Genomic DNA, 19,256 nt, shown 5'->3' with positions numbered 1-19,256 from the left:
TGTTCAGTTAAAGTGAATGCTTCGCAAGTGTTTCAATTTAACTACAGTCAAAGTATTTATAGTAAAACTGTCTTTATTTAGTGTGGAGCAAGGTTTAAACACCTCTAAAAGTAATCCCGAGAAGAGGAATATGAAGGTAAATTTTTCTCTCATATATTCCCTCACTAAGGGGCATATATCACCCGAAAGATATGCAGATGGGCACGTTTGCCTTCAGCTCCATTATTAACTAATTTACATTCGCTCTTGGCGTCACCATCTTTCGATAATAAAGTTTTATGTCCTCATTTCATCTGGATATCTTACAACGTGAAGGGAAAATACCAAATCATCAACTTTCAGTTTTTTAACGTGGTTTCCGAGTTTAGAATGTAAGAAAACCTATAAATCAACCATTTAACGCAGGGGGAAGTGTTCGGAAATAAAATTCGGACGACAGGAATGAACGGTCAAGCACCAGGTGGCATCACGACATATCTGTGCAAAAACCGTTGCAATATCATTTGCACCGTTGTCCCCAACAAATTTAGATCTGTCAGCCAATATTCAATCATTGTCACTTCCACAGTAAAAACACAATATGTTACCTTCTTTCTTCCACTAAAATATGGCATTATTGTACTAGAACTGGAACGAACCAGATTGTGGCCATCAAACAGTATTATAAAGAATCTTCTACGTTCAAATCGAACAAGAAAGGCAGGGTGTCCACTTAATAGCCTCTTGGACTTCTGTGAGTTCATTTGTGATAAGAAAAATCAAGTATGAGCATGTATATGAAGCTAATGAAGGTATATATTGAAATTAGCGGCAATCCTACAGGGTGTTCGAAAAAAGCGGGGCCTCATTAAGTGAAATTTTTTCAAATGGTACCATTAGCATTTTTGCGTGTGTTAGAATACTCTCTTGAGCCTCTGTTATTCTTAGATCTTTTTACACTGGTGTGCAGTGCCTTGAAAGTATAACATTGAATAAAAAAATTGAGACGTTTGTATTGCCTCATAAAACAGTTAGCTTAAGTTAAATTTTGATAATTTCCTAATGGATTGTCATGTGAGGGCACCCTGGCAGGCACGCATAATCGTTTATCCAAAAACACATACAGGGTGCTAACAATAACAACTTTAATTTTAGTCTTTTCAATTTTTTTAATTTTGGTATAAAATAATGTCATATTTTCCTTAAAGTTAATAAAATTATTAATTATGTAGTATCGCTGGTTTTGATGCTGAAGTAGATATAGGATGGTGCTTATGTCTATGAAAAAAATCATGGATTACGAAGAAAGATTGTAAGAGCGAGTTTATTGATGTGAAATGAGAGCACAGCGGAGGACAGAGCGCACAGAAAGTTTCTGAGTCGCTAGAGACCAACTGGAAGGAAAAGCTCCAGTAGATGCTCCGCAACTCCCTTAAATGTAAAAAGTCTGTGGTGATAAACCATGGACACATCCTTAAGGGGATGTCAATGCCCGCGTGCTTCTTCATTAATACAACTTAACATTTATAATTATAATCTATAGCTAATTACAATCCTACAATTATATCAGGAAAAGGTCTGATTATTTAGCATGCGTTGCCATGGTTTCCATGTTGTTTTAAGTTTTCACGAATTATTTACGGTTTTTAATTTCTTCAGAATATGATTATTTCAAAATTGCCCAGAAAAAATTATACTCAACAAGAACTTATTAGTACGATTTATGTAGTTGGGTCCAATGATAAAAATGGTTTATTAGCGTCTCGGGTGTGAAAACAACGATTTCCTAATAGAATATATCCTGATATAAGGAGCCTAGAAAATCTGAAGGAGAATTTTGAACAGACACGAAGTGTTAAGTATGAAAAAAAAATATAAAAAATTAAAATTAAAAACGATTGTATTTTTGACTTAGGGTAGTAAGTGTTCAAAATGTCTTCCGTCATTTTCTAAACACATTGCAACTCTTAAGAAAAATAATCTTTTGTCGTTAGAAAGAATTTCAGCAGTAATACTCTGAAATGACTATCGAATAATCAGTTTCATATCCTCGCGCGTTGTTGCTGACGTCCTGTAGACATCTACCTTGACTTTTCCCCAAAAGAAGTAGTCCAAAGGAGATTAGTCGGGACTCCTTGGTGGCCATGCAACTGAGCCTAACAGAATTTAATAGTGTCATTATCGACATGCTAAGCCTGTATTGTTGTCATAAACATTATCTATCAATCCATTTTTCAGGAAAATGCATTGAAAGGTGTTCTCGTACATGTAACTACAATCAGGCAGAGCTCCATCTAACTGAAACCGCATTTGATCTTTTATGTATTTTGGAAAGTGATCTAATAAAGGCGGAAGATCTTGATTCAAAAAATTTAGAAAAACATCTCTAGTCCCTTGGCCTTAAAGAAAATGGTCCAACAACATAATTGTCAATTATTCCTGTCCAAACATTTAAACTCCAGTTTTGATGAAACGGTTGAGCTTATTAATAAATCCGTTCCGATGAAAGATGCACTTATCATTTAAAATAATTATTTTTAAGAAGTCGTCCCTGTTATTTTGTTGCTGCATCCATTGGCAACAATGAATGCTATCAAGATCATCAACATCAGATATGAATGAAATGCCAATTGGTCAATTTGGTCTTTAAGTGACATCGGAATTATGTACTTTGTAAGTAATGTAAGTTCTTGTGATTTTAGACATCATTGGAATATTGTTTAGGAGCATCTAGTTAAAGTTTTAAAAATTAGAGCAAGAAAGCGGTGGTATTGTCTGTCACCGTATTCGACTCAGTTGAGGTTATTCAGTTGATTAGATAAAGCTCAGACTAACGTCGGAAAATATATCGCTTCTAGCATTACGGAAATAACAATGTAACACAACAGATTCACACTACCTCAAAAACTGGAAGTCGAGTTATGCTCTAGATAGGATAGGAAACCACATTAAGGGCAAGAAAATGTAAATCTCAGAAGTTAATTCTCCTTGGCACAATAGTTTAACATGCTACACTGTAACATCCTGTTGTAACCACAGCTTAAATGTTGAAGAACTAAATAAGATTATTCATTGCCTAAATATAGTTTGGAAAATGATTATCTGGTACGACGTGAACATTTAAAATAACGTTTAACTGAAAGGTATACAGACCGATCTGGGGTTTACAGGTAAACCCCTGGAAAGTACGTGGGAATATGACTTAACAGAATTATCAAGATAATTAGCATAGGGTCTTCCTCGAAACAGTCGAGGTTAATTTCGATGAATAACTAGGATTTTGCCACTGAGGATGAACAGTCAGGGACAACACACAAAACCCTACCCTCATTCTAAACGAAGTCTATGCTTTTCTTTACTGATGGAAGTGAACAATGTTTTGCTATTATTATCTTTGTCCCTTCATTCGATCCTTTCGTGTTTGATGAATTTCCGAACCAAAAATAACTAGTCAGAACCGCAGTAAAGCCTTAAAATATGAGTTACAAATTCTGGACTTTAATGACAATGTTAAACATGACAATAAATAATATTAACATAAAATTGAAAGCGGATAGTAAAATTTATTGCCACGTAATAGTACAGCTCTCGAGCACGTTCGGTCTTTATTGGGGTTTAATGGAATTTATATCCTATCATAAATAAAGATTTATCCTAGTTTTGATGACCTTATAATAGAGTATTTAGGATGACAAGCTACTTTATCGAATTTAAAATAGCCGTAACAATTTTTATAAATCGTTCTCAAACACGAAGTTTTTCCATTCATCCTGCACAGAATCTGTGAAAATTTAATTCCACTTCTTACAATTCCTGCTGAACTTCGAACTAATTAAATTACAATTAAACTTACAATACTTCTTCTCAATCAGACATTCCATTGTCTCTGTATCCAGATTCTGTACTGCTTTTGCAGTAATTAAAGCAATACTTTTTATTGCAGAATAATATTTTCTTTCGACATTCCGGATGCCACGCTAACTTTAGGAACTTTCGAATGACTTGAAAACAACAATTTTAATTAAAAAGTAAATTAAAGTTTTTTCTTCTTTCTGGTTATATGTGCCCCATCTCTACAGGCGTCGGGGATGAGCTTCAACTGGGGATAAAATATATGTTGCTATTTAGTTGGCAGGTCTTTTGGGACCTCTGAAAGAGGAGATTTATTATTTTTTATTAAAAATTCAATGGACTGTTTGGGGAATCAGCTTTCGTTTGGGATTAGGCTTTAAAAGGCCTTTGTGCAGCAATGAGAGTCATAAGGTAGGTCTACTCATGTGAAAATTAGGTCAGGTTAAAGCACTTACCTCAAGGAACTTAACTCTTGTTCGATCGGATGTAATTATAACAAGTAATGCAAGGGTAACTGGGGAGAATGCCATAAACTTGCGATAATTGTTATAGATCGTATTTTGCAATTCTGAAAATCCGAACTGAATCATATATTCAAACCTCACATGATTTTTTGATACAATAGTTCGGCGCCATAGAGGTGAAGCATTCAGTTCATCAACATATACAGGGTGAGACGGGAGGATCGTGCCAAACTTCAGGAGCGTGTTGTACATGGAAAATAAATGTAAAAGAACTCAAATGTTGTTATCCGATTTTCGTTTGTTTACAAGTTATATCGTAAATAAAATTGAAACATAAAATTAAAAAAATTTATAAATTTCATAAGAAATTCCATAAATTAATACGTTGGATTGGTCGTGGTGGCTCTATTAGTTGGCCTCCAAGGTCTCCAGACCTCACACCACTAAACTATTGTTTGTGGGGTTGGTTTAAAACTGAAGTGTACAGAGTAAAAGTGGACTTTCAAGATGCACTAATTCAACGCATTAGAAATGCTGCAGCTGCTATTAAAGAAAGACATGAAACAATCAAGAGCGCAACGAATGCTCTTCATAGACGAAGCCGAAAATGTTTAGAAGTTAATGGCAATATTTGTGAACATTTACTATGATATCCAAACGTTAATTTATGGAATTTCTAATGAAATTTATAATTTTTTTAAATTTTATGTTTTTATTTTATTTATGCTATAACTTGTAAACAAACGAAAATCGGATAACAACATTTGAGTTTTTTTACATTTATTTTTCATGCGCAACACGCTCCTGAAGTTTGGCACGATCCTCCCGACTCACCCTGTATAAGATAATACGAAAATCTTGTAATATCTCAGTATCAATATAGGAGACAAATTCAGTACGAGACAAAATTATATTTCTCTATATTTCTGTAATTGAATAACTTTTAAAAAACGTATAAGACAAGAATTATACTGCTTTTTAACCTGCCTAAGCAGGAATATAAGATGATTTTCAATTGTATACGAATTGTACATTTTGTAGATTAACGTTACATCAAAATTGCATAAATAGAAATGGGAGCAAGGGTTTACGTTATTTGAAAATCAGTTCTATTTTCAGGTTACGTGGATACGTAGAAAGGATTATCATCTGTTAACAGTGGGGTTAGCGACTTACAGCAGCGATGAAAGGTTTCAAGCCGTTCACCTACAGCATTCGGAGGTAAATATTTTATATATTATTTATATATCTCGTATAACGTTGCTCTTTTTAGCTTGATGTTGCTTATTTTAATGTACACGTACATAGATATTTATTTACTTACTACAATTGATTATTGACTATACAGAGCGAATTTTTAAAAGTATAAATTCCAATATGTTGAAAATTTTGTCAGTAATGGAAACATCCAAAAACACGTCTTCCATAATGCGATGTTTTCAATCAAGCATAAGTGAGTGGACTGATAATTAATTTGCAATTTTATTGCAATTAATTCAAAACGTTAGATTTACCGCTCAATCTTAATAATTTTTTGCAATAGGTGTTCGTTATTTTCCATACAAACGGACAAACAACATTCACATTCTTGACGCACATTGACAAAAGTTTTCTTAGGAATTGCACGACGCTTAGTGATAATTCGCCGTCTTATCTCTTCAATTGTTCCTGGTTGGGTTTTAAACACTACAGATTTCAACTGCCGTCACATAAAGAAATCCGAGGGTGTCAAATCGAGAGACTTAGGGGGCCATTCTACCGTTCCCCTCCTTCAAATCTACCTTGAGGAGTAATCGTTATCCAACTTATCTTGTACCTGTTATCCAACGGGCAAAGCAAAATGTGGCGACGCCCCATTCTGTTGAAATTTCAGTAAATTTTCGTCCAGCTGATTCTCTAGTTCATAGATTACACTGATTCACGCAATATCTGCTGCCTAAAATGTTTGAACTGTTAGTCGTTTGACAATAATATGCTCAATTCAAAAATGCAAATAGAATTCTTGTATCAAATCTTATTTTCGATTTAAAGGTAATTAAAGTTAAGAAAATAAATAAGTTTTTAGTAAAAAAAATATCTTATTAAAATAGTATCAATTGTTAGCTTCTAAAAAGCTGCGTTTTAAAGCCTTTTTGTTATGGCAAGTTTTGGAAAAATGACGCATCAGAGACCAGAAATGGCCGGACATCATACGCGTTTTCCAAAAACCCAGGTAACGCTCCTCAATGACACGTAAATTTTGGTGCATATGCTCTCCTTTCTTCTTACCCAAATCTCCTAAGTTGTCAAGAAATTTGTCGAAATTACTATGAAGAAAGTGAATTTTTATACTCATACTACATTCCCATATTTTTTAATCGTAGCAGTAATCTTCCACTAGTTGGACATAATTATCTGATTATCCATTACTCAAAAAATTTTATATCACTAAAACAAAAGCCTTCCAAGCATTTGATTCAATATCAGTCATCGAATCTATGAAGTTGGTATCTTGCGTGAGTCGTCTGATTTGAGGACCATCAAAAATACCTGTTTTTAGCTTTTCCATTGTAACCTGAGGAAATTTTCGACAAATGTGTGAGAAACAGCTCCCATTTTTATCAAGACTTGACAAACTGTTTCAAGATGCTCAGTTTTATGTATAATGGTGGCAGGATGACTTTGTCTCGAAATACCAATTGATTGTGAATCACGTTTTGTTTACCAGGTGTCACATATTCTCTCAAAGGTCAATTTCTTCTTGCCCAATGATCATCTTTGGCTCTGTTATTGCAGACATATGAAACATGGGAAGATAGTGTACCCAGTTTGCTGACCAAGAAGGATGTTAACCATTGTCAAATCAACACAAATAACCCATCGATGTTTATGATACTTCAATTTTTTCAAAATTAATAAAGCGTTACAATGTTCCACCTTCAATTCTCTATTGTGTGCAATAGGCATTCCAGCGTATTTATTTCTATTACGTAACAAAATTCATTTAAGGCTACGTTTTGAACTGTTAATAAACAAAACGCTATTCAGTTGGTTTATATTGCGTCAAATCCATTTTTTTCAACAAACTCTGTATCTAAAGAGAATGCAATTTTGTCGTCTTGGTCAAAAAATAAACGTAATTCTTTCTCTCGTTCTCTATATAAAGTAATTTCTACGTCTAGAGCTGGTAAATTTTTTTCTTTTAAACGTGATGCCAACAATTCCGATGATTGTTTACAAAGATATAGATCTTTAACAAGATCATCAAATTCATTTTGCGAAACGGGTTGAAGTTTTTCGTCTGATAAAATTTCACAATCAGTGTCAGTTTTTGTTGATTTAGAATCAACGTTTGCTTGTGTTTCATGTTCAGATGCATTTTCAGTAACTGGAACTGAAGGAATTGGAATTTCAACCGAATGTTGTATGGGACGCTGCACAGATGTAGCATTTGGATACTGCCATTTAGTTCGATTTCTCCCGTTCATCCCTTTTATATCCACACTACAAAAATAGCAATTGTCTAGATGAATTTCTGGTTCTTGCCAAGTAGCTGGGATTCCAAATTTAAACACACTTTTTTTCCGCTTTTTATAATTTCAAGTATTCAATACGCGATTTACAAACACAATCAGGAGGCCAGGGTGTACTATTTTTGTCCAGCGTCTAGCCAGAATATACCAAATAGGTATTTTTAACGTACTCGATGATAGCTTTTCTAGAATTTTTGAACGTGTATTCACCACGTGTGTAACAAATATGGTTTTTGTTATTTAAACAACACCTTTTTGAACTATTCACAGTGTCAAAATTTTGCTTATGGTGGCAACACAGTGATTTTGCTCAAAACCTGCACGTTACGAGCAGATAAATAAAAATAAGCAAAGAGCAAATACTGAAGAAAGTGGAGGTGTACAAAAAAAGATTCAGACATTTAAAAACAGCATGTCATAAATGAGTTTTATCACATTTAAAATTTCCGGCAAGAGAGAAAAAGTTCAATTTTGTAAACCGGTATTATCAATGGTTCTATGGTGTTTTCCAGAACGTCACGGTAGACTTCACTATTTAAATTACCGTCAATAAACACGGGTCTCACGATAACATCGTCGAAGGTTCCCGCCCAAATATTCAGTTTTTTCTGGATATTGAGTGCTTTCTCCTCTGAAAAACGTGAGGATTTAAATCACCCCAGATTCTGCACCTTTGCCCATTGAGAATACGATTCCAGTGAAACGTGCACTCATCACTGAAGTAAAAGTTTAGCAGCAGTCGAGGCTGGTTGATATTCAACGCTGACATCACCTCGCGATATTCAATTCGTCGGTCTGGATCATCTTCATAGTTGATTTTGTATAAATTAAATTTGTCTAATTTTGGAACTTTTCGGACCCATGCTGTTGATTGTCCGGTTAAAGTAGATGCTTGCCGGATGGACAATTATGAATTTTGAGCAAATTGTCCGCGAACTTCGATTCCAACAAGCTCATCTAACACCATAAATTGATTCTTTTTTTTTTATTGACCAAAGCACCGGTTTCTTCAAATTTCTGTATTAATTTCCCAACGCGGAAAGGATTGATATTCGTTCCAGGATGTGGCTGGCGAGATATTTATATCGTTCGTAAAAGACAGCGTTTCTCGGCACCTTAAATAAAAACGATTTCAACCCGTTCCCTTATTGCATTAACCATGTTTCGATTGAAAATTTGCGAGAAGAAACACGAAGTGAAATTCAGATAATAAACAGGATTCGACGATTCACTGGATAGAAAGCATCCATAAATGCCGATAAAAGAAAAATACACTTAACGTTATTTTCAATTCTTTCATAACAATGTGCGTCGGCACATAAATACAACGAACACCTATTTCAACAAAATCTTTGATATTTAACGGCAAATCTAAGGTTTTGATTTAATTACGATAAAACTTTGAATTAATTATCATTCTCATTCATTGGTGTTCCTGATTGAAAACCATTTGATTCTGTGCATAGGTGTCTCACTCAAAGATTTTGCATTTTAAGCTTCATCGCATGCATTTGAGGCGGAATTCTGGTAAACGTTGGTACCATAAAAAAGCTTGTTGAAAACGCTTTCCAACGATATGTCGCAACCACACCTTTGCTATTAAAAACAATGATACTATGGGTGGCTAGAGTGCATTTACTAGAAGGTAGTGAGTTTATCATGCCCTCAATAATCTTGCCCCGTCGTGCTATTGCAAACGTGTTGTTGGACTGTTCCATTATCGGCATAATTTTCAAGATATCGGCATGTACACTCTTAAAAAAACCACTTTGTATGTAAATACATGATACGTCAAATAGCATCAAATTATAGCCATCCCTAAATCTCTTGCTGTAGGGGGATAATACCGTATTCTCGACGAGATGTGCTTAGATCGAAAGATTAATATTTTACGTAAAATCGATTTTCCATCTGCAAGGTACCTAAAATTTGTAATCCAGAGAAAATCAGTTATTTATTAATGTTGATCATATCAGAATAAAATGAGTCTCATAGAGCGCCTAATTATGTGCATCTATAAAGCTGTGCTGCGGCTTCAGGCAATAACTGGAATTAAGGTTTCGACAAATATCTCCTAAGGCACAATTTCATTGTTAGCCGAATATTAATATCGCCACCGATTTCTTGCTTAATGTGATTTTCTTAAATGCGGTAGAAAATTAAACGATAAAATACAAGAAACTTATTCCTCTGTTAGTCTCATTGTACAACGCTACCGTCAGCTCCCTAATTAATATTATCAAGGTTATTAATTATGTGAGCCATTCATCCTGAACAGCTTAATATCTAATAAACGGGTGCAGAAAATTAATTTTCACCAAATTAGTATTTATTGCCATGCAAATATACGATATAGCCATTAATTACTGCAAAGTACTAATTTAATAACGGATATGAATTAAGTAATGTACACAGGGAAAGATTAGTTTTACGATATTAACTTAGCACCAAATATTGAAAGTTCCTTATTAATAGCATGTATTAGCATACTCCCATCGTCAAGCCTCAATCATAATAACCTGAAGACCCTCGAAAGCGTTTTGTCATCTCGAAGTGCCCGCCAATGTCAAAAGAGACTCTTTATCTTGCCCTTCCTTTGGTTTTGAAATCCAGCACGCACACTCGACGAAGGAAGGCATAAAGGCGGATCGGACTGATTTATGCCGGTTCTGGAGAAAGGCCGGCCTAATTAATGGCAAAGAGGATCATTAATAAAGACGAGATCGAACTCGACATGACGACGTTAGATATGCATTATTCATTAGGACGAATATACCCATTTTATTTAAAAAGGTCCTTAGGACGATATGACGGCACTGTTATGATTGTAGTGGTATCATATTTCTTCATTTTTATCTTTCAACCTAGCGGTATTGTTATCTTACGGCACGTGTTTATTAAGGAATATAATTTATAGCGGTATGAGACACACTTTATTTTTGACTTAATAAAAATTGATTTTTGCCAGTATCTAAATGTGTGTATATAAAGTGCATTGGATGTCTAAAAATAATACCCCTAGTAATATCGATAATTGTCCAAATATTGAGCCAAATCAAACTAAAAAAAACTTTTAAAAAATCTGGCAAATCTGGATGGGAATTTTTGATGCTTTCGCCAATCTAACTTTCCTGAAGGTAAAATTTGCACGTTTTATATCATTTCGGTTGCAATCACATAGAGAAAATGTTGGAGATTTGTTTCAAATACGATCCATTTCGAGAAACGTTTTAAGCGTTTTCGCAACTCAAATTGACACAAGGGAGAGATTTTCTTCTCTCATATTAGGCGGAAGTTTCACGACACATTCCAACCTTCCTGGGAAACAATGTCGCTTGTGAACTGAGTAATAGGGAGAAAATGTTGGCCGTTTCTGCTCGATCTGACTAACATCAAGCTAGATTTTCGGGACACTCACCAACCTGAAGTGGTCTGAATGATAGTTTTTCGATTCATGATTCGCATTATTGAGAAATCACAAGTTTCTTGAGGTGGAAATTTCAGAATATTCATTTGATTTTTGCTCTGAGCTTTTGAATAAAATATAAGATGACCAATCTACTTTAATCTTATGTATGCAAGAATTTTGCCAGCTCGAAAACGCAAAGTAGAATTTTTCGTGATTTTCGACTCAGTTAAAGAAAAATTTTTGAACAATTACAGACGTTCGTGAGATAAAAAAACGTTAGAACTCTCCGGCGCATATTTGACTGAACGATGGAGGGAAATGAGTCAGAATTTTTCATGACTTCTGAGGCATCTGCATTCCATTCCACATTCTTACTAGAAACATCTAGAAAATGAATAACGATATCATGAAAGTGCAGAACAATGTATATACCTTCCAATTCAACAGCCACTATACTTTATAAATTGTAAAATAATTCATATTACAACCGATATTTCCAAGAAAAATCCAGCAAAACTTCCTCAAGATCTTATCTCGAGCTTTAAAATACCGAAAGGATAAAATGATTTACGATCTCATACTCAGATTGGAGCAGCCATTTATTGAGAAGTTAATCTCCGAAGTCCCCTGGCGACGCTGAATTTTTAAGTCCTAATTTCAGCTCGTTTTTCTTAAGGAGACTTCGAGAGTTCTCCCAAGTTCTTGCAGTTAAACTTTATTGAATAGAAACCTTTAACACAGATCAATCGAAAATGCTCAATCCTATTGGCGATCTTTCGGATTCAATAAGTAATGCAGACAAATGGAAATAAACGCGCATACGTGTGCGATAATGGTTTCCATTTATCCGATGATGGGATTTTATTCCGTCTCATCTTAGCGCCTTTTCCATTTGGTCATTGTTTCATTTATTTACCTTTCAATTGAATCGTTCGGCCGTAATTTATTATTCTGGAGGCTCAAAGGCTTTTGAATGAGGCTGATGCGGTCAAACATAAAGAAATCATCTTCAGACGTTTGAGCCTTTTGCCAAGGTTTCACGTCTATTGTCGGGATTCTCGTTTGTTTTCCTCTTACCGCACGTTTTATCTTCTCTGACCCATACATGCAGCAATTCATGTTACGTCAAGTATGAGATACATTTTAAGTGCAATGGAAGCACCACTTTCATGAAATATGAACTAGATTTCAAGAGCTCTGTGCTCTGCGATTTTCACTTGTAGTTGGATATTTTACGATATGTTAAGTCCGGGAAATAGCACTAATAAGCGAGGTTGATATAGTAGGTGTCTAATTCTTTAAATTTTATTTACATCACGATAACCCTAGTTCAGGTTTTTCTTGCTTTCCAGGACTGGACGTTACAAATTAAGTTTGTTCAGCAAAGGGATGCGGGCCTTTATGAATGCCAAGTATCTTCCCATCCCGCAACCAGTATTTTTATACAACTTAACGTAGTAGGTAAGTATGATACTGGTTTTCGTCCTTTAATGTGTAAGCTCTAATGGCTTTTTCTGAGTTAGAAAATGACAAAAGAAACAGAAAGTTTTCTATCGTTATCGATTAAGGTGGAATTTTATTTTGTTAAACCAACTCGCCTCTGTTTTCCATTAAATCGCAGAGACAAATTTTGTATTAAAAACAGCGATTAACACTCTATTCCTGCATGTTAAATGTGAGACTATTTCCATTTCCTCCTTCATGTTCCAGTGCATGTGACTGTCTGTACCAGACACCTGCATGCCTCTAATCTAACCGTCTAACACGCCTTGCACGAATCTTCCTTTAGCGAACATTGATGTTATTTCTTTTTACATCAACAAGGATTGGGCCGAATTGTTGCAAAGGATTAACAATGATATATATCCCTTTTAAGTTTTATAAAGTTTACATCTCCCTTAAGCAATTTTAAATTAGAATGTCTCTAAGAATGTTTCAATGAAATCCCCACATTCCTTTGTCTTGATTTATGCTCTTAGAGACTGTTAAAACTTTATCCTTGCAAGAATTATCTGAACTTGCACGTATTTTACAGATTCTTGAAACTTCTCAATACGCTGCCATTTACCACATCATATTCCAGTATTTTCGACTGCCATTATAGAAAAACTCCGCATGTTTCCATCTTTCGCGACATCATTTGTCTCGTTTTTGTCATGTAAACAGAAACCACCTATACCTTGCAGATTCTATAAATTTGTAAATACAATGAACTTTGCAAATAACGACGTCGGTTATAACAACGATAGAGAATATACTCGTATAGTATATAATTGCAGTATAAAATCGAACTTAGCGGCTCTCTTTGAAAAGTTATTCGAAAAGTGACCGACATTTTTTAAAAACCAGTGCATTTAGAGGCTATATTGACAAATCTCAGAATTTTTTTTCATGTCTCGTACAAAGCCTGGATGACGTCAGGCTTGTTTATAGAAATTTTGCAAAACTCGGTCACTGAATTAAAGAAATTTTTTTTTTTTTAATTTTGCTCTCGATAGAAAAACGTCGAGCACATCCAAAAATGTCAAATTTAGAGAATTTTATCTTTCAATATCTCCCACCAAATACCACATCGATTTTGCAGCCAGTTGATTAGGGTATCATAAGGTGAAATAATGAAATGATCGATGATAGTTCATTTTTAAAAGCCCCAGCTAATAAATATTACTGAAAACAATCAAGCAAAACAAAGAGCGTGCTATTAATCTTTAGATTAAATATCAATTATTTTTACATGCATGGTATCACCCAAATGCCCACAACTACAGGGTATCACCCCAAACAATCACAAATTGTTTTAGACAGGTTCATAACTAATACCAATAACTGACTTTGAAGGGGAGGACGATCTTCGTTTAGCTGTAGTATTAAGGATAAATAATAAATCGTAAACAAACGGAGCTTTTTCTGATGAGCAAACTACAAACGACGTACTCACCATTCAGGAAATCCAAGATGAAAGTGATGAATATTCAGAGGATGATGAAAATTTTAAGTCATCATGCAAAAACATTACAGCCCTACATGATCTACAACCCGCAAGAGTTTTGCGCTATACAGTTATTCCAGCAACAAAAGGCTTCAGATTGAAACTAGGTCTACAGAGAAAAAAATTATTTATTTATTTTAAGTTAGGTGGCACAAAGTAAACAAAATAACAGAATATTTGAATAAATAAGGTGTTTTTACCATATATACGTAACTATAAATAAGTTAGAACTTTTAAAATATTATTTACGTTTCATTATTTATGTATTAGTTTTTAATTTTTTAAATACATTTTTATTTTCCATTGTTTTTTAATCATAAAAAAGCACGTTTTGACGTAATGACCACCGGATATAACGACCCTTTTTACTCGGTTCCCTCCCCGTCGTTACGTTCGACTTTCACTGTACTTATACTCCCCTTTGCAACTTCCTGTGCCAGTATTTTTAATTTTCTTTGGGTGAAAACGCGAAGGAAACTGTCTTCCATGTCACAGCATCATTTGACTAACTTTTTCCATGTAAACTACATCTCTATAAAATTTTAATGCGACTACAGGTAGCTGACACATTCCACCAATAACAAAATATGTTCCCCTTTACAACTTGTCTTAGTACTTGTAATTGTCTTTCTTCGTGGCCCCGCCTTTGACGTCGTCCCTGAGTTGATTTATTTCCTTATAAACAAAGGGCAGGAGTTTATCCCTGCAAATATTCAGTGTGACTACGTGTATCCTGCAGATTCTAGAAACTTGTAAATACCTATGCTCGCACTTGCAACTTCATGTTCCACTTCTTGCGACTGCCTCTGTATGCCTCGTTTAAGGGAAGATAAAGTTGAATGATGTGCAATGAATTACTTACCCTAATTTTGAGCAAACTGCGCAGTATTTCACATCACCTCTTGCCTTTATATCAAAAATATCCGTGAAACCATCTCTTGTAGTTTTTCAACCTTCATTGTTCCGCACCTTCCCCGGGGAAAAGCAACGTAGGAATGAAGATTAAGTTCCCATCCCTTGAGTGTTGTTTCTAATAAATTGTTCGAGTATCTCTCACCCCGAAACTTTAAAAGTCCTAGCAATAATTTTTCATACTGACAGGCAAGTTTTTAATCCTCCTCGGATATAACGCGGTCCGGGCAAAAACCACGTACATCCAGGCACAATGCAAAAGGGCTTCCAAGGGAATGTATTCCAGACAATAATACATCGCAGCTTCCTTAATACACTTCCTGGGAATGCGGCCTCATGCATTTTCATTCCTGTATTAATTTAAAGTTCACCCTGTTTTCACTGCCTGAAAATTCAATTTTAATTTCTAATAGCGTGGAATTGTTCCACTGCTCTTAATTAAACACTGTATTGTTGTTTTTGTTCCAATTCTGAATTTTGACGACCTCTAATTGGTTTTTCAAATATTTGCACTTTAAGTCGGTTTAAATCAACTTGACAAAGAAAAGAAATAAAAATCGAACCATTTCAATACGAGCTTTGTTCCAAATTAGACAATTGTTGGTCGAATAAAGTTACTATGAGTAATGGAAAGAATAATAGCCAATTCCGCACTATCCACACTGTCGTCGTTTTAGAGCTCGACCTTAAATTCATTTCGTGAAACACTGAGGCCCTGGCAATGCTTAACCTAAATTGGAATGCAAATGAACCTTTATAAACGGATGGAGCAATCCCAGGAAAGGTTTGGGACTTTGTTTATAAAATATATTTAAATGAGAAATAAGAGCAGCTTGTTTGCGGCCCAATTGTTTCAATTGACACAATTTCGAAGAAATATGCTTTTGTAATGGCAAATGTATTTCCTAGTTCCGAAGAGACGTAAAAGATCAAACTAAGGTGTATATTTTAAAATATTTGTGCAAATAAGGTTCGAATAAAATTATATTTCTCAAAAGATACAATAATAAAACTATAAAGACTTTCTCAATAAAATTTTAACACATCTTGAAAGTGTAAAGAAGTTTCTTCATATTTTTAAAATTTTCAAATTTTGCCTTTGATAATATGCAAATTCCACTTTCCATATGTCGATGATATACATTTATGATTGTTCAATGCAACGACTGAAGACATATGACGATAGGCACCCGTGTCCACAAATATCTTCCTAAGGCTCCACGGCCTTATGATGCTTTAAGAGAGAATATGTGAAAAAATGTTTATATAAAATTTCAGCACGTTTAATTTTAATTTATTTGTACAAAATAACATTACAGTAACTGTCCGAAGTGTCATCCTTGAACATCGTTGAACCTGTTTGTACGCCGTACATGGTTTCTGCGGAGCTACCTAAAAATTTGATAATCGTTTTGAACGACTTTATATGCCGCAATGATTCTTACAATCAGTTCTTGTTCTGTTACCACTGCCGTGTCATAAACCACAGACTTTACATGTCCCCATGGAAAGGAACCGGAAGTTGTTAAATCGGGTGACCTAGGGGTCTCGGGGCAAGACCGCTGCTGCCGATAAAATGTTCTCCGAACTAACGAACCAAATACTTTACAAGTGCATTTAAATTAAAGGACGACATTTTGGACAATTACTGCGGCATTATTTTATACAAATAAATTAAAATCAAACGTACTAAAACTCGTTAAAAATATTTTTCTACATAATTGTGTTAAAGCATCATAAGGCCGTAGCGCCTTTGGGAAACATTTCCGGTCATAGGTTCTTACACTCAAATATCTTCTATCGACGCACTGAACAATTTATAGAAGTTCAATACAAGAGTTCCGAAACACCCTGTATAAAGTGCAGGTTTCATGATAGAGTTTTCGGAGTCGTAAACTCCCTGGACTTGTTTCTGCAACATTCAAGGAATACCCTTTAGATTATTTTTTAGTCTCTTCTCAGCTTTTTGTAACTTTTATTTATTTTATAAACCCCTAATTTATGGAAATTTACTAGTAAATTCCCCCTATTGTAGAAAAGCGAACACAGGCTTAGTTCATTTGGAACCACCCCTGCAATGACATTACACCAATGGCGATGTTTCCAAAAAAAAAATACAATGAGCATAAGTACTCTCGAATGGGTAATTGGCATGTATAAGAAAGTCTGACTTTTCTGCCTCAGCTATTCATCAGGATTTTTAAAGCTAACCTGAAATATCCGAACCACCTGAACGGAGGTCAATGTGTTCCAGTAGCGTTTCATTAGCACTTTAGTGACTTTAGGACAAAATCTGTGAGAGATTTTAAGTAAAAAAGGTCACATAAACCTATACCATCAAGTGAGTCGTTACATAGATGCAGATTATTTCAGAGCTTAAATTATTAGCTTCCCATTTCGCCGCCCACAGCTTTATCAACTTGCGCCCCAACTATCTACTTTTTGAAGTTTAAGCTCTTACTTCACCTTCGCAGCTTTCTTGTTTTAATGCGTCTTTTCTTCATCTTTCTCGGTTTTCCAGTTAGTTGACCAAGTATTAGAGAAACCACTTTATTTTCATCCAGACTTTAAATGAGCATTCATGAAACGTAGGAATTTCTTTCGGGCAATACATATGTTTTCGTGGATATTTTTGTAAATTATCCGAATTTGACAACATAGCCTAAAAGAATCGAGGCATAAAAGTTTTATAAATTGAATACGGATTCGTTGACAAGGAAAAGTTTTGGTTGGCGAGAGGCCCTTGAATCTTTAAAGAATACTCCTGGAAATTCTCGCGATCGTATCATTTGCCTAATGAAGTGGGCAATAAAAGATAATCAACATTTGCTATTTCGACCAGACATCTGAAATGCGCAGGAACTAGAAGAGAACACAAGAGAAAAAGAACAATTTTATCATCCTGTATCTCCCTAGTAAACCACTTTTATATCAACTCTTCGGCTTAAAGTCATCAACAGATGTGCTACCTTAAATAATAGCATAGCATTATGAAAGATCTTGAGTTCCAGTGACAAAATGGGTCACATACTGATTAAGACCTCGAGACCCACGAAGTTGACGTCGTCTCTGCTGGAAAACTTGGAAAAATTATAGATTTTTATATCAGACAAGATGTGTGTGGTTCCCTTTATTTTTCCCTTCTGTCCTTTCAAAGCTATGCCCGCATGTGTATATATTTTCGGGCATGCGCAGCATCATAAGTGTGTACCTACTTGGTGCATACACTTATTTCATAAAACCATTAAGTGGAAAAACATGCCACCGGGTCCTCTTATCTGGCCTTTCCTTCTTTGCTTGAACAGGCTATTTATTTTGTAGATTTGCTACCAATTTTTCCTACATTAACTTTGTGCTCATTTGTACCCCACGTGAGGAATTCCGTATAGGGAGGTGAACTACGAAGTTATTTCATTTAAATTCGATACCCTGCAGTATGTTCCAAATTAGTGGGCCAATCCGCTAACCACAAGCTACAGTGAATTTTATCATTTATTTCATGACTTTTTTTCATTTTTGATACTCAAATCGAATTCCATTCTATTGGTGGAAAACTCTTAATAGATTTGAAATGTGTCATGGGGGGCGACCAACTATCTGAAAACTGAGAAGAAACCGTATGTCTGCGAGGAATATGGGACCAAAAGAGGGTGATTGGCGACAGCTGCTGATTCAGAACGTCCGACCAAAACTTCTCGCCACTCAAAAATCCATATAACAAATATTTACATATTTATTATGACGGTTTATATGCAGAGAGACAGGGATCCGAAAAAGGAAATGGGAAACATATGACTAGATAAAGGAATACTTGATATTGGTAGTTGGAAATTTATGGAATTCGTTCCATTGATATGGAAATGACGGCATAATTTTGACTGACCGATGCTAATATTTAACGTTGTATTTTATATCAGGAGGTAAACAACTAAATCAAAGGAGAGGTTTCGCTTTTGTTTCTTGTCAAGGCTTCCGCTCTTTAATAATTAAAATTTCCCCCTACATTCCTGGAAGACTGAAATTTCCTTTTATGTCATCACCAGAGACTTTGAGCAAAAATAATACTTCATAAACAGTTTTATTAACAGTAATAACTCTCAGTAACTTTTGAATGTAGCCAGCGTTTCACATTCATAAAT

At 35.0% G+C, this 19,256-nt stretch overlaps 1 protein-coding gene across 4 annotated transcripts in view; it reads left to right on the top strand.

The window, feature by feature from the left end:
• LOC136339702 (transmembrane and immunoglobulin domain-containing protein 1-like) overlaps positions 1-19,256 on the top strand; it is a 263,800-nt gene that overhangs the window by 198,109 nt on the left and 46,435 nt on the right. For 2 of the 4 annotated variants that reach the window (XM_066283138.1, XM_066283137.1), the window contains exons 5-6: positions 5,415-5,516; positions 12,551-12,677. In XM_066283138.1, the coding sequence (XP_066139235.1) occupies positions 5,415-5,516; positions 12,551-12,677 (229 nt within the window). Of the gene's footprint in view, positions 1-5,402; positions 5,517-12,550; positions 12,678-19,256 lie in introns of all 4 variants that reach the window. The other 2 variants (XM_066283139.1, XM_066283140.1) reach the window with 2 other exon arrangements.

Source organism: Euwallacea fornicatus, chromosome 6, assembly GCF_040115645.1.
Source record: "Euwallacea fornicatus isolate EFF26 chromosome 6, ASM4011564v1, whole genome shotgun sequence".
Classification (NCBI taxonomy): Eukaryota; Metazoa; Arthropoda; class Insecta; order Coleoptera; family Curculionidae; genus Euwallacea; species Euwallacea fornicatus.
Note: the sequence above shows the minus strand (reverse complement) of the source record. Positions and strands in the feature narration are given on the sequence as shown.